The following is a 15,797-nucleotide window of genomic DNA, read 5'->3' on the forward strand; positions in this document are numbered from 1 at the left end:
TGAAGTGGTTTACACAGATAGCGTGATGGTTGATGGTCGCGTAGGCTTTGGCATGTCCACGGAGGACATATTGAACAGCACTCTTTGCCAGATGGCTGCAAAGTTTTCACTGCAGAGCTGGCGGCCATATCGCGTGATCTTGAGCACATCCGCTCATGCCCTGGCGAGTCTCCTATGTACTGACTCCTGGAGCAGGCTACAAGCTATTAACCTCGCCATCCTTTGGTAGCATCCATTCAGGAGTCTGTTTATGCCTGGGAACAGTCCAGTCATTCAGTGGTGTTTGTGAGGACATCCAGGACATGTCGTAATCCCAGGCAATGAACTTGCCGACAGGCTGCCCAAACAGGCTATGAGGAAACTGCTTCTGGAGATGGGCATTTCTAAAACTGACCTATGTTCTGTCTTATGCCGCAGGGTTTTTCGGCTTTGGGAGATGGAATGGCCTAACAGTCCGCACAACAAACTGCGTGTCATTAAGGAGACTATGAATGTGTGGAAGTCTTCCATGAAGGCCTCTCTCAGGGAATCTGTTGTCATCTGCCGGCTCCACATTGGCCATAGGTGGCTAATGCATGATTACCTCCTTCGTCGTGAGGATCCACCTCGATGTCACTGTGGCTCACAAATGACGGTCGTCCACCTCTTGCTGGACTGCCTACTTTCAGCCGCTCTTCTGTGGACTTCTAACTTTCCCAGCCCCCATACCTTCGGTGTTGGGGGGAAAACAATGCCTCAACACTGGCTTTAGTTTCACGTTTTATTCGTGAGGGTGGGTTTTATCATTTGATCTAAGTTTTAGCATATGTCCTTTATCCCTCTGTGCCCTCCACCCTAGCACTTATAGGGTGGAGGTTTTAATGTGTTTGAGAGTGGCTGTCTTCTCTTTATTCTTGTGTTCAGCCAGCCATGGTAATCTGCTCTCTTGTTTTGATCTCTTCTACATGTTTCTTGCGTCTCTGTGGTTTTCTTGTCCGATTTTGTCCATTTTAGTGTTTGTTGCCCTTCTGTCAATCTCGTGGTTTTCTACTTTCTTCCAGCTATGTTTTGTATGTCTCAATTATTTTACTCCCACCCTTGTGGAGTTCTTTTAATTGGGACAAGGGACCAATGACATAGCAGTTTGCCCCCCCCCCCCCCCTTTTAAACCTACATACCGACCTACCTACCTTGCTCACTGACTTGACAGACCGACTGGCTGCCTACCCTGCTGGCTGCCTCTCATTGTAAACAGTAATTTATCTGTCATACTTCTTTGGGATAGTCTGGAAATTACATTTTTGTTCCATTAAGAATGAGGTTTTAAGTTCTGTCTGGAAGGGAACTTTCAATTCTGTCATAAAACTGGTCTAATAGTCAATTAGCCCATACTTTTTTGTAATTAACCAGTTGTGCAGGATGGTGTCCAGTACCTGTCTGAATTCGAGGAACATGGCATCAACCTAAGCACTAATGCTTACAGCATTATGGATCACATGGATGAAGAGAGCAAACTGAGTTTCAGAAGATCTCTGCCTGTGGAATCCATGTTGATTTTTATATAGGAGATTTTCATTCTTCAAAAATGTCAAGTTCTTGATCGTGAAATATGCTCCAAAAGTTCGAAAAGAGATTCTTTTGCATGAGCTCTGTAGAATCTTACAGGTATCTTCCTGATGCCTATCCACTTCAAAGCAGTTTTAGCTATTATCTAGTGTTCAATCAGTTCCCAATATCTGCCAGTGATTAGAAGGAAGAACCATATTAAGATCTTTGGTGGTGAAACAATTTTGTAAGACCGAATTGTCTTTCTGTCCATTATGGGCACAGAATAGGTGATTTCGAACTGCTTACTGATTTTACATAAGCCCAAAACCTCTTGAGGTTTTTACATGAAATGCACTCTCAATTGAAATATGGACAACCATCAGTTTTGTAATGGAATGACAATGAAAATTTGTGCTTGACCAGGACTTGACCTCAGATTTCCCACTTATTGTGAGTGGTCACCTTATCATTTTGCTATCTGAGCACATCCCCTGGCCAAACTCATGCTTCCTCATGTCGTCAACTGTGTCTACAACCTGCACCCGTACATTCATTATGTACATTTCCTTACGGGGAGGCATTTTAATTGAGTCACTTGCCTGGTGTCTGAGGGGAAAATGATATGTCATAGGGTTTTTAGTCAGATTGATTGACAAAATTTTACTTGCAAAGTCCTTGAATGCTTCTCTTATTGCTCTCCTTAGGTTAATTTTCACTTTGTTCAGCTTTGGTTTGTCAAGCCAGAATGTGACTTCCTGTGAATCCATGACTAAGCTCTTTATGTAGCAGTTCTCTAACACAGCTGGTAAACCAGAATGGGTCTCTCCCATCCTTCAAAACGTTGCTTAGAACATACTGCTCCATATCCTCCTCACTTAATATTTAATGCTGACTACTTGGGTACTCTGCAATTTGTATATTTTCTTAATTTTCTTGACATTACTTGTAGTATCTGTAATCATAAATGCTACACTGCCTTATGATTAAATGCTACACTGTCTTATGATCACTGATAGCCTCCTCCATATTAATGAATTCGAGAACTTCAGGTACGTTTACTGTTAGGTGTTCTATGAGTTACCTTCAGGAGTTATTATATGTCCATCTGTTTGAAGTAATTTTTGGGCAGGACATTGAAAATGTCACAGGAAACCCTGTCCTTGACACCAGTTTTGATAGTATGACTACCTGTCTATGCCTGGCATGTTGAGGTCACCCCCCCCCCCCCCCCCATTAAAACAGCATAATCAGAAAAAATTAACAATAATATTCTGCAAGCTCTTTCTGAAGCAGTCTACTGCTACAGCTCCTGGTCCAGGCTGTCTGTAAAAGCATCAAATTACCATTCTTGTTGACCCACGTTTGATAGTATCAAAGTCTTTACTGCTATAAATACGCCACTACCATTGGTGACAAACCTATCCTTAAGATACATATTCCAGTCACAATTTAGGATTTTGTTGTTGTTCACTTCTGGTTTCAACCAATTTCCTGTTGTAATATCTCTGCATTATGAAGTCAAATGGGACCTTACCATGGATGCTTATGCATTATTTTATTATTATCACAATAACCTTTCTATTTCTAATTGGTGCAGACGAGCATTCTCCAAGAATAATGTGGCTGATGTATCACAGATTTCTGCAGGACATTCTGACCTCCTACCCCAACACATTTTGTAGTTGATCAAAACTGTCTGGGGCTAGTGTTAGTAAAATCGGTAATTTCTCTTACTCGGGTGAATTAAATTTAGTATTATATAATGATCATCTCTCCAAATGTAACTAAGTTGTCTGAATTTTAAGCCAGTGCTCTTGCTACACAGAAAATAAAATTAGTTACGTACGAAAAAATCTAAATTCAGGATTGGTTTACAACAGTCAGTGTACAGTGAATTGCATTGAAAAAGTGATTTCTTTTTGCAATTTACACAGCAGTTGCATTACTGAGTAAGTTTGGAGGACAAAGGTTCAATCCTCTTTGTAAGAATCCATATTTGTGTTTCCAGTTGTAACTCTGAATAACTTTGGTGAATGGCCGGGTGATCCCATTGAGAGACAGCAACCAGTTTACTGCCTCATCCTTGTTCTGTCAGAGCTTATGCACTATCTCTGAAGATCTTGTTATTAAAGAAGGTGATGCAGTGGCAAGACACTGGAGTCTTGTGAGAAAGGACTGCAGTTAAGATCCCATTCTGGCCACTCACATTTCGGCTATCTGTGATTTTTTCCTAAATTGTTTAAGGCAACTGCTGGGATCATTCCTTTGAGTTGGCCAGTTTACTTCCCCAATTAGAGTTTGATTCCATCTCTAATGCCTTTGTTGTCGACATTGTGTTCAACATGAATCATTATTGCTTTTTAGTGACTTTCTCAATATGTTACAACATGGTTTTAGTTCACCATAGCAGCTGCATTGCAGTTGCAACAGGGTGTGTGTCGTGACTGAGACCAATCACAACAGCAAAGATGCTGCCATTAGAGGTGGCAGTAACATACACTCTTGGCGTGTTTGCACAGTTTCAAAGAAAATCAATAGGTGTGTAATGTGATAAGTCATAAAATTTCTTAACCACATGTGGGCTGCACCTCACTCCCATTTCTTATTTCATTCACAGATGCTTCATTGGAAAGGTACCAATTCCAAGGCTTTTTTTGTCCACTTTTTCATGGTGGTCATTGCATAAGATTTGTGAAGGAATTTGTTTCTTTTATCATCTAGAAAAAAGCTCCTTCATGTGTTCCACAATAACTGCCAAGTACTGAGCTTCATTAGAGTTGGTGCAGCATCTTCAGAATAATTTTTTTGTTGACTAAATGTACCTGATTAACAATTGTGGCATGACAGAAATGAAAGTACAATCAGTATAGATTTGAAGTAGGTTTACATTCTCGGCATTATTTTGTCATATAACTGGAAGAATATGTCTCAATTTATACTCCTTTTAATACTGCTGTTCAAAATTAAATTTGTTAGATAAAATGGCTGAGCTACAGCCTTGGTTGTCTTAAGATTTTTATTTTTGATTATCTGGATAACTACTTCACTTCGAGCAGGTTAGCTGCATTACTCATTTCTTTTTGTTATAAATATTGTCTTCCACAGAAAATTCTAAAATTACTTTTTCTAGTTGTGAGTATAGCTGGTGGAGGTTTAGAAATTTGAATCCTAAAGTTAAATTAGATAAGCTGACTGGGATGGCCTTTCTTAAAAACGGTGCTGTATAAAAACTAGTTATGTGTCTTCTAAACATTTTGTGAAATTCACACTATAGTTACTACCATCTTTCAATTTTACCAACTTGCAGAAGCTTGCAACGTAGTGAAAGTAATCACCAATTATGCAAATATTTACAGATAATAGAAGACTTTTTGCTTCCTTTAAATTTCTGTTCTTTTATTAAAAAATCAACGTATTTGTAGTTAAGCTTCTTGATTGATGGCAGACTTCACCATTGTTAAAACTTCATTTCAATCAAATATGACTGTTCTCAGAATGAAATTTTCACTCTGGAGCAGTGTGTGTACTGATATGAAACTTCCTGGCAGATTAAAACTGTGTGCCAGGCAGAGTAGCTAGTTGGTAGAGCACTTCCCTGCGAAAGGCAAAGGTCCCATGTTCGAATCTCGGTCCAGCACACAGTTTTAATCTGCCAAGAAGTTTAAAAATATGACTGTTATCAAACATATGCCAGCCAAGCTGAGCTCATGTGCACAAAACTAGGTGTGACTCATTGGATCACCAACAATTTTTGTAACAGTCATATATGCAGCACAGCCTCCCAAAAACTTTCATAGCATTATATGGCTACTTGTGATTGTGTTATGTATCTAGCACTATGCAGCTTACCTTTGTAGCTAAGATAGCTAATTTATGCTTGTGCATTGGCACTAGACTTCAAAGTAGCAAGTTCAAATCCACATGGGAGAAGTAATTACCTTGTCCGGCTGACAGAGAGAGAAACATGGTAATTACAGATTCTGAGCACCAGACTGCTCAGATATCCTTGGCTTGTCAGCTATAGTTATGTGCTATTCACTGTCATTTAGTATTTGTTACTATTATTTTGTTGTCCCCTGAAATAAGCATAGTATAAAATTAGCATAAGCAGCCTATGGCTGAGTACCCATTGTTACATTTCAAAGCAAGAATTCCCTAATACTGTATAAAATAGTCTGCAGTTAAATTCTGTATTATTGCAAAACACTGCGATACTCTGGCTCAGAAACTTAGACAAAAAAATTAATGGACTGACCTTGAGGGTTGCCTCCCATGTAGTTTCCAAAATGCAGCCTAACCTTAATCTCAAATACAAAACACTTAAAAATTTCTAAAATAAAATTAACAGCTAATTTTTCTCCCTAGAGTTGTCACACGCGGTACATCTTGACTCAAGAATCCTCCAGTTCTTGTGTGGTATGCTGGTTACCATCATTTCAGTGGAATATTTGCTTTCTGAAAACCTGTAATGGTTCTTTCTCTGAAATTTTTTTTTTCTTTATCTAGCACTGTTTAAGCTTTCAAGAATTGATAATTTCTTTTGAAAATCAGCAACAGTATTTTGTTCCTGAACAGCCTTGAGAGTTCATGTTTAACATGTTATATATCCTTCAGGACCCTATTTTTGAATCACTATAATTTCCTTGACAGTTAATAAGCCAGCGGAGGGTAGTTGTCAAGCGCTCTGATTAGCACTTGCATTAAAGTACAGATGTGCCCTTTATTGTGAGCACATAGTTTTTCCAAATTGTGATTTGCTAGTTGTATCAGAATAGTAATAACTATTGATGAATTTATCAGTTGTTATGTCCAGAAAATGTTTTAAATCAGCACTTATAAAAAGTCAATCATCTCGGCCATTTCTCACGTTACGTGGGGTCGGCGTTGCTTTGCTGGATCCTTCTCTTTCATAACTGCCTATCCAGTGCTTCTCTGAGCCATCCTTTCTCCCGTGGGTCCCCTGCTACCTTGTCTTTCCATCTCAGTTTTGGTCTTCCTCTTCCTCTTGATCCTTGGATTTCTCGGTCTTTAACTCTCCTCCCCACGTAGTACTCCCCCCGTCTCTGCACATGTCCATACCATCTTAGCCTACTTTCTTGGATCTTCTTCCCGATGGGCCCCACTTTCACTGTTCCCCTGATGTTCTCATTCCTTAGTCTATCCTTTCGTGTCACCCCACTCATCCACCTTAACATTCTCATTTCTGCCACTTCCATCTTTTTCTCTTGGGCTTTTATAATTGGCAAAGTTTCTGCGCTATACAGCATCGCAGGACTCACCACAGACTTGTAAAATACTCCGCTCAGTTTCCTGCAGTTCATCCATCCACTATTTATCCTGTGCTGTATTTCGGCCTCCAGTCCTCCATCACTTTGCAAGTAAGAGCCTAGGTATTTAAATTTCTTGACCAGTGTCAGTTCTCCTTGCAGGTTAAGATATAGATCTTTGGCATCCTTTGTACACATATACCCTGTTTTCACCCTGTTAATTCTCATTCCCTTTTCCTCTAGAGCTTTTCTCCACTGTTCAAGCTTGTCTTGAAGTGCCTCCTGGGTGTGTATACAGATTAAATCATCATCGGCAAACATCATGCTCCAGGATACCTCTTTCTTAACATCTTTGACGAGTACATCCATGACAAGGTCAAAGAGAAATGGGCTGAGAGCAGATCCCTGATGTAGTCCTACTCTCACTGGAAATGCCTTTGTTGCACCTGCACTGCTCCTGACATGTCATTGCACCTTCATACATGTCTTCTACCACCATGATATATTTTTCTGGCAAGCATTTACTTCTCAGACTTCTCCACATCTTTTGCCTCGGCACTCTGTCATATGCCTTATCAAGATCGATAAAGGCCATATGGATCTTGGCTTGTACTTCTGTGCCTCTCCATCAGTTGCCTTCGTGCAAATATTGCATCAGTTGTTTCTCTTCCCAGCATAAATCCAAACAGTTCTTCACATACTTCACTTTCTAGATGCGACCTCTTCTCAATTATCCTTGCCCAGATCTCCATTGTGTGGTACATCTGTTTTATCCCTCTATAATTGCCACAGTTTTGGATATCCCCTTATATATGGGAACCAGTATACTGCTTCTCAAAGTACGCAGAATTCTTTCCCCCTTTCCAGAACTTTTGGATTACATCCCCCAGAGAATATCAGTTCCCTGTTCTCCCAGACTTTTCCATGCTTCTTTTGGGATTTGGTATGCCCCTTAGGGCCTTCCCATTTTTCATTTTCTTCATCACGTGTTCAACTTCTTCCCTACTTTGGGTCATTCCCTCATTTATATCTCCATCCTCATACTTCTCTCATACTATATTCCTAATTAAATAGACTTTCAAAGTACTCCCACCACCTATTCAGGATTTTCTCATGGTCGTGTAATACTACACCTGATACACCATTGATCTGCCTCATTGAGCTTATGTCCTTGGTTGCCTTCTCTTGCTTTAGCAGTCCATAGGAGTTGCCTGCTGTCCTGTCTTATTTCCAGCTCTTTCCATTGCCTCAGCCTTTGCTTTTGCCACTGTTCTTTTTGCCATCTTTTTTGCAGTCTTGTAGGCTTCCCTATCCTCCTGTCTTCCTGTTAAGTCCCATTGGTTTTTTGCATCTTTCTTCACTTTTACCACTTTCTGAACCTCCTCATTTTACCACCATGTCTCCTTATCTTCTTGTGGTCCCTTTCCTGTTACACCCAGCATATCTTTTCCAGCTTTTGTAATTACATTGCTATTATAACTCCACCACTCCTGTACATCCTCCAGTAATTTCATCTCTTAATAGTGATTACTTGAATTTTTCTCGCAACACCTCTTCTTTCAGTTTCCACCACTTTATTCTTTGTTCTCCTCCACATTTACGTCTTTTCCCCACTACCATTTCATAATCGCCCACTATGTGTTTGTGTTGCACAGCCACACTTTCACTGTTTATAACCTTGGTATTCATTTCCTTTGTGTTTCCTTCTGGGCAACAAGCAGTTTGACTGTATTTTATGGTCTCCGCTGTACTGTAAAAGTTATCTTCTACGATTGAAGTGGTCCGTATGGATATAATTGGCAACAGTGTAGTTATTTCACCTTTTGAATCTGATTTGACATTCATATTCAAATTTATTTTGCCTCCTTAGAATTTGGATTAGAAAATACTCACTAGCACTTCCTGATGAACTTCCTCATTTTGTTATTTAAGAATATATTTAAAATTCCAGTCACTTAATTTACTTTGAAAGATCCCATAATCTTTAAGCATGTTTGATGTTGCAGTGCACTAGCCCTTTGCAAACTCTTGGAATATGGAGTTTCCCACAATGATGATCGGCTTAACTCTATAATTGTGAAAGGTGACCAGATATATGTACAAAATGATTTGGGTGGTGTTAAAACAAGGTCACAAGCGCAGAACAATTTCAACGAATGGACATCTGTACCATTGCTTGTAAAGATTTTTAAGATTTTGTTGAATGAAGTGAGCAATGTAATGGAGAGCAAAGCTGCAAGGACAGAAATTGATGACGAGGTACGTATAAGTTTCTATCTGATAAGACATACGTAGAAATAAGGAATGTGTATATAATTTTTAAAATTGCTTAACAGCATGTTAAGTGCACCAGACAAAAAATTAGTCACCCCTTGAGGAATCATTACAGGTATCATTTAATACCATGAAATTCCACCCCTCGACTTGATAACCTAACAGGAAGTCAGGGTTTCCAGAAGGTTGCACAGGTATGTGCTTAAACCATTTGCTGAGGATTTCATCACAAAGTGCCATCAAACTGTGGTGATGCTGATGTCAGCATTTTACTTGTTGTTCCAACATGACCTACAGATTTTCTATGTGGTTAGTCTACATCTATATTTATACTCCGCAAGCCACCCAACGGTGTGTGGCGTAGGGCACTTTAAGTGCCACTGTCATTACTTCCCTTTCCTGTTCCAGTCGCGTATGGTTCGTGGGAAGAACGACTGCCGGAAAGCCTCCGTGTGCGCTCGAATCTCTCTAATTTTACATTCGTGATCTCCTCGGGAGGTATAAGTAGGGGGAGCAATATATTTGATACCTCATCCAGAAACGCACCCTCTCGAAACGTGGACAGCAAGCTATACCGCGATGCAGAGCGCCTCTCTTGCAGAGTCTGCCACTTGAGTTTGCTAAACATCTCCGTAACACTATCATGTTTAACAAGTAACCCTGTGACGAAACGCGCCGCTCTTCTTTGGATCTTCTCTATCTCCTCTGTCAACCCGACCTGGTACGGATCCCACACTGATGAGCAATACTCAAGTATAGGTCGAACGAGTGTTTTGTAAGCCACCTCCTTTGTTGATGGACTACATTTTCTAAGGACTCTCCCAATGAATCTCAACCTGGCATCCGCCTTACCAACAATTAATTTTATATGATCATTCCACTTCAAATCGTTCCGCATGCATACTCCCAGATATTTTACAGAAGTAATTGCTACCAGTGTGTGTTCCGCTGTCATATAATCATACAATAAAGGATCCTTCTTTCTATGTATTCGCAATACATTATGTTTGTGTGTATATTAAGGGTCAGTTGCCACTCCCTGCACCAAGTGCCTATCCGCTGCAGATCTTCCTGCATTTCGCTGCAATTTTCTAATGCTGCAACTTCTCTGTATACTACAGCATCATCTGCGAAAAGCCGCATGGAACATCAGACACTATCTACCAGGTCATTTATATATATTGTGAAAAGCAATGGTCTCATAACACTCCCCTGTGGTACGCCAGAGGTTACTTTGTCTGTAGACGTCTCTCCATTGAGAACATGATGCTGTGTTCTGTTTGCTAAAAACTCTTCAATCCAGCCACAATCAGGTGATGATGCAGGCATATCAAAATGTAGTAGGGTAGGGGAGGGAGTGTTCAGATAAAAGTAAAGTTTTTTGAGCCCAATGAACTTTGCTGTTGTCTTGAAAAATAGGTGTGTCAATAGCCTACTCATCATGCAGATGTTGACAAATGACCCAGTGTTGCTTTTCAAACATGCTCATTCATGTTAGTGATCATTTCAATGAATGGACTCAATTTAGAATAAGAAAAACTTCCCCCAAAACTTCCCCCAAAACTTCAGACCCATCTCCACCTTGAACCTGACCTTGCACACATTTAGGATAAAATGCTTCACTTCAGCTTCAGTCCGCAGCTCGTGGTCTAGTGGCTAGCATTGCTACCTCTGGATCACGGGGTCCTGGGTTCATTTCCTGGCTGGGTTGGGATTTTCTCTGCCTGGAGATTGGGTGTTTGTGTTGTCCTCATCATTTCATCATCATCATTAGTGTAAGTGGCTACATTGGACTACGAAAAAATTGGGACTTTGTACGGGTGCTGATGACCACGCAGTTGAGTGCCCCTCAAACCAAACATCACTACTTCACCTTCAGTGCACACGATGACGTGCATCATTTGAATATAGGCAAAAATGTGATTTGTCAGATGACACTATGTTCTGCCAGTGAGCTAATGTTATTGTTCTATGATTTCTGTCACATTGAAGATTGACACCTTTATGGGCCTGTGTGAACATTGGCCTTCATGGTAACAGTCCAAACATTCATTGCATGCAGTTTGCATTGCAATGTTCTTGTGCTAACTTTCATGCACCGCCTGCAGCAATTTCAGTTGGGTTTGGAAGCAATTTTGATTCCCAAGAAGTGAAATGTGTCTCCAGCACCTGCCAGGATCTTTTTCCAACCACAATTTTGATGTGTTCTGTGTCCACGTGGGTTAAACCACTGCTGGTAGGCACATTGAACAGTCCGCCACAAAACACCACCAAATTCAGCAACTTCAAACATCATAGGACCATGGACATGACCAGACTCTATTGTTCTTTCTTGCTACCCTGTCACATCCATACATCTATGCATGTTTACATACAGTGTCCATTGACATGAATGTTTCACTGATCACTACTTATTTATTCTCGCGAAGATGCAGTGATCCACCTGTAAAGGCTGAAAGATTCATGTATGAGTGCAAACTGTACTGACAAATCTTTTGTTCAATAAGAATAAATAATGGTACACATTTTCTTCTTTGTTTCGTGGCCTCTCTTCTGCAGTCAGTTGTAAAAGTTATATAGGTTAATACTGTGTATAGCTTTATTTCCAAGCATTGCAACAATATGGCTTTTTGTAAAATTTTGTTTGAGAGGAACATGAACATTTCTCATGCTGTCACCTACTAAGTTTTAGTTTAGAAATAAGTTTGCCTACTGTTAATTTTTTAATTATTATTATTATTATTATTATTATTATTATTATTACTATTACTGTTTTAGACGGATGAAGAATGGGAAGATGACAGTGGATTCGAGCAAGGAGGCAGTGAAGACAAACAGTCTCAATCATTTGAGGATTCTTCTCCGGATGGTACGTGTGTGTGTGTGTGTGTGTGTGTGTGTGTGTGTGTGTGAAGTTAAGATGGAGTCTAAAGTGTTAACGTTCAATGTTAAGATGTAAATTCTTGGTTTCTCTTCAGTAATTTAAGGTTTGGATCTAAAAGAAAGGTAGTGGTTTTATAACTTACTCATGACCATTGTACTGTGTTAATTTCCTTAAACAAAGAGCATATGCCTATAACCATTTTTGTATGATTAGTAGCATACTCATTGATGAATTTTAAGAAAAAACCTATTCTGATCATACTATTATTTTTCTCTCAGGACCAGAAGATTCAGATTGTGATGATCCTGATATACTGAATGACCCACTATATCGTGTGGACTTAACAAGACATCTCACAGGCATCTTAATTTCCCTTGGACATCAACCGTACTTCCATGTATTTTCACAACACCTGAATGAAAATGAGCTAAAAATTCTGAAGAGTGTCAGTACATCGCCTTAATATACCACAATCACAGTAGAAATGTGCATTATTTTGCATATATTGAGTGCCTCGGAGTTGCTAGTATATTACTAGTCACTTGCATTATCTGACATAATTGGAAAACATTTTTGAAATGAATTTAATCTTTTGTAAAACATTTGTATAAGTAGTGTTTTGTATAAGTTTTTATGACAATTGTATTTGTCTGTTGTTAAGGTGAAAATGTGGATTTTTGTATGATTGCATGCTGGTTGTTAAGGCACTGGTGAGTTCTTTAAATTGTAAATTATGTCTAAGGCAAGCAATGCTGCATATTGAATGTTGGATTAAATGGAGACTGCTTTGAAGTAAGAAATAATTGCTAGTGTAGGACTGGTGCCTTGAATAGGGTGTTGTCCTGACATCAAAAGTGATAATATTGAGGCCTTTTCATCTGTTATGTGAAAACTACAGTATTAAATCAACTTGAAAGATGCTGCAGTTATCAATCACTTGACATGTTAATGTAACCATCACAACTTTAGTTTTGTATGGTTGTTCTAAATGCCTCAATCTCTGTACTGGGGTGGTTCCTGAACACAAGGCTGAATTGACTTTGTGTAACTGTTCTTAGGTGTAATTATTTCATTGTTGACAATACCTTAACATAAGTGTGTGTGTGTGTGTGTGTGTGTGTGTGTGTGTGTGTGTGTGTGTGTGTGTGTTGCTTGTTTCTGTTTTTATGAACTAAATTTATCCCAGTCTATAGAATCAAGTAGAAAGGAGAGATTAAATGTGTAAGAGTTCAGAATAAAGTAGTGGAGGGAGGGAGTGGTTTTGTCTTCCCAGTTCATAAATGCTGAGCATTTATAATTTACCTCAATTTTATGCCATTACTTTCCTTCCTTTTTTTGTATCATGTGTATGAAATCATTACAATTAGTGAATTAATGTACCATGCAGTAAGCAGTTAAACAGTATGTTCGTTAGAGCCTCTTAATCTTACTGTATAATCTCCCTTTGGTTTGCAACATCTGAAACGTTACAGGAAATGTAATCCTATGGTTGGTTTTCAGGATTTGCTTTTATATGCAATTAAAGTGGTACCAGATTTTAGGGTGACCATTTTGTGTGGTATCAGAACAGCCTCTTTTTGATGCTGAATGTTTACAATCCGTAAATTGTAAGAGGTAGTAAGCTTTAACAAATGCAATAGTGGAATGACATAAAATTGTACAATCTGAAGTTTACTAATGTTAGTTTGAAAATCGGTGAAAATTTAACCTTCAGCTCATGCTGAAGGTAAGTTTAAATGAAGCTATTTATAACCAATATTAGGATGTCATCTTGTGCAAAGTTACAGAATAAGCAAAAATTTTTAAAAAAATCTCATCTCCTGTATGCCACATTTGGTGCTAATCTTAATAATCTCGTGTCCTCATTTTGTTTTGCATGACTGAATGTGGACTACTATTATAAATTTCTGCTATGATTGGTCTGATGTTTTCCCATCTTTTCAGACTTCTTTAGATCATCCCAGATGGGTGATGATGATCATCATCATGGCAGCTTACAATAATTAACACATTTCCCGATCGTTATCAAATGTGAGTGGTTGTATCACTTGTTGTCTTAGGCAGTGCACCATAAACCAAATAAAGAAAAATGATTTTTTAAAAATATTTGGCAACTTCTGCATAAAATTAAACATTTCTTTGGTTCTGTAAGTGCCAGCCTACAAATCCAAAGGTCTGGTGTTAGATCCTAGAATTTTTTTCTGTTATTTAATGCTTCTTTCATATCTGGCAATAAGTTGTCAGTTGCAGTTGAACTGGGGCTCATAGCTCCATGAATTTGTAATGCTTCCTACCTCCCCACAACTGGCTGGGTGAGTTGGTTAAAAGGTCAGAGGAAGGCAAGGGCATTCTACACTGAATAAGACTGTGCCTAAGTGCTGTCATGTTCAAACCTAGTAAAGATACTGATTATGCCCTTGCTGCTGGACGTCACTAAGTTCGTGGGCCTCGGGCAAAGCAGTATTGAGCAAACACGATGACACTATTTGCTTTTCATGTGTCTCAACTGATGGCTCATAATTTGACTATAAATGTGCCCTTACCTCTTTTATTTTCAATCTGACAAATACAGGGAAATAGCAAAAAGCAAAGTCCGTGATAGAGAGGAAAGACTCGTCCAATTTGGTTTTGCAATAAAATAATTCTCAATACTTTTGAGCACTACCTGATATTTTTTACATGGTTTGCTCAATGTTTCTAATATTTTTGAGTTAGGAAGAGGATCGTTAAACTTTTGAACCAAGTGCTACGGCCAAATATCATTTGAAAACCAGACTTCAGGGTTATAATGTAACTGTTGTACCATTCTTGGCCCACTTTGTAGAGAACTTAAGAATAATTTATCATTGTGGTTCTATTACTTTCATGACCATTTAATAAAGAGGTGTAATCTGATGTGATATTAGATTAGTTGACTTCAGATTTATGGTATTACACATTTCTGTTGTCAGACCATTAACTATGTTTGATGTGCAGCCAAGAAAAGCAATACTTAAAACTTACTTTAAATGGTATACTGGTATGTAAAAAAAAAATCCTTCAGAGAAGGAATTAGGGCACAGTGTCCTTTATATTTATCAGAATACTGGTTGAATTTTTGTTAAGTTCCTGAAGCCTTCTAATGAAGAAATCTCTTTGCAATCTGTTAAGTGTTTAAAAATGATAATGCAGACATATTATATATTGTAATCAGATTTTTGTGAGAGTAAATCGAAGAATAATTTAGTCTATAGGAAAATGTGAGTCATCGAAAAGCCAGAGCAGTTTATAAGAGATTTAACAAATATTTTTTTAGAATATATATATATACATATATATATACACACATATATGTAATACAGTGACTTTAAAAGACTATATTCACTTATGTCTTGCTTTAATATTCAGTTTCATAAAGTAAAATAAAGTTTATTAACTTTTTAAAGAGCTGACATTTTTCATTCATATTTAGACCCTCTCCTATATTAATTTCCATAACTATTTTGCATAGGTACAACACGTGTGTTAATATTCATGTGCAGATTAATAAAACATATTCTGAAGAGTAATTTGACTTGTATTCCATTTCCACCAATGCTTGTTAATTAGTATTCAACGGTGGTTTTTGGCAAGACATTCTCAGCTCTTTATCCCTAATGGGGGTGTGAGAATTTTTGTATGAAGTTCATGGTTTATGCTAATGTTCTGAAACAGAACTACTGTGCATAATAAACCCATGAAGTCTGGTAAGTGCAAAATAGAAAACTCGACATAAGCTATTAATGGGTGTACGGATGTAAGAGGCTGATGATTTGAACAGAAGTCACACAAATTTGTAGTAGCAGAGTGCAAATGAAGTTTGGCTG

General features: G+C 38.5%; 1 protein-coding gene across 1 annotated transcript in view; it reads left to right on the top strand.

Moving 5' to 3' along the window:
- LOC126183357 (importin-9) overlaps positions 1–15,376 on the top strand; it is a 148,799-nt gene extending 133,423 nt beyond the window's left edge. The window contains exons 17-19 of the mRNA XM_049925268.1: positions 8,801–9,053; positions 11,847–11,937; positions 12,231–15,376. Of these exons, the coding sequence (XP_049781225.1) occupies positions 8,801–9,053; positions 11,847–11,937; positions 12,231–12,415 (529 nt within the window). The 3' untranslated portion in view covers positions 12,416–15,376. The remainder of the gene's footprint in view (positions 1–8,800; positions 9,054–11,846; positions 11,938–12,230) is intronic.
- Positions 15,377–15,797: the final 421 nt, after the last annotated feature.

Source organism: Schistocerca cancellata, chromosome 4 (genome assembly GCF_023864275.1).
Source record: "Schistocerca cancellata isolate TAMUIC-IGC-003103 chromosome 4, iqSchCanc2.1, whole genome shotgun sequence".
In the NCBI taxonomy this organism is placed as follows: domain Eukaryota; kingdom Metazoa; phylum Arthropoda; class Insecta; order Orthoptera; family Acrididae; genus Schistocerca; species Schistocerca cancellata.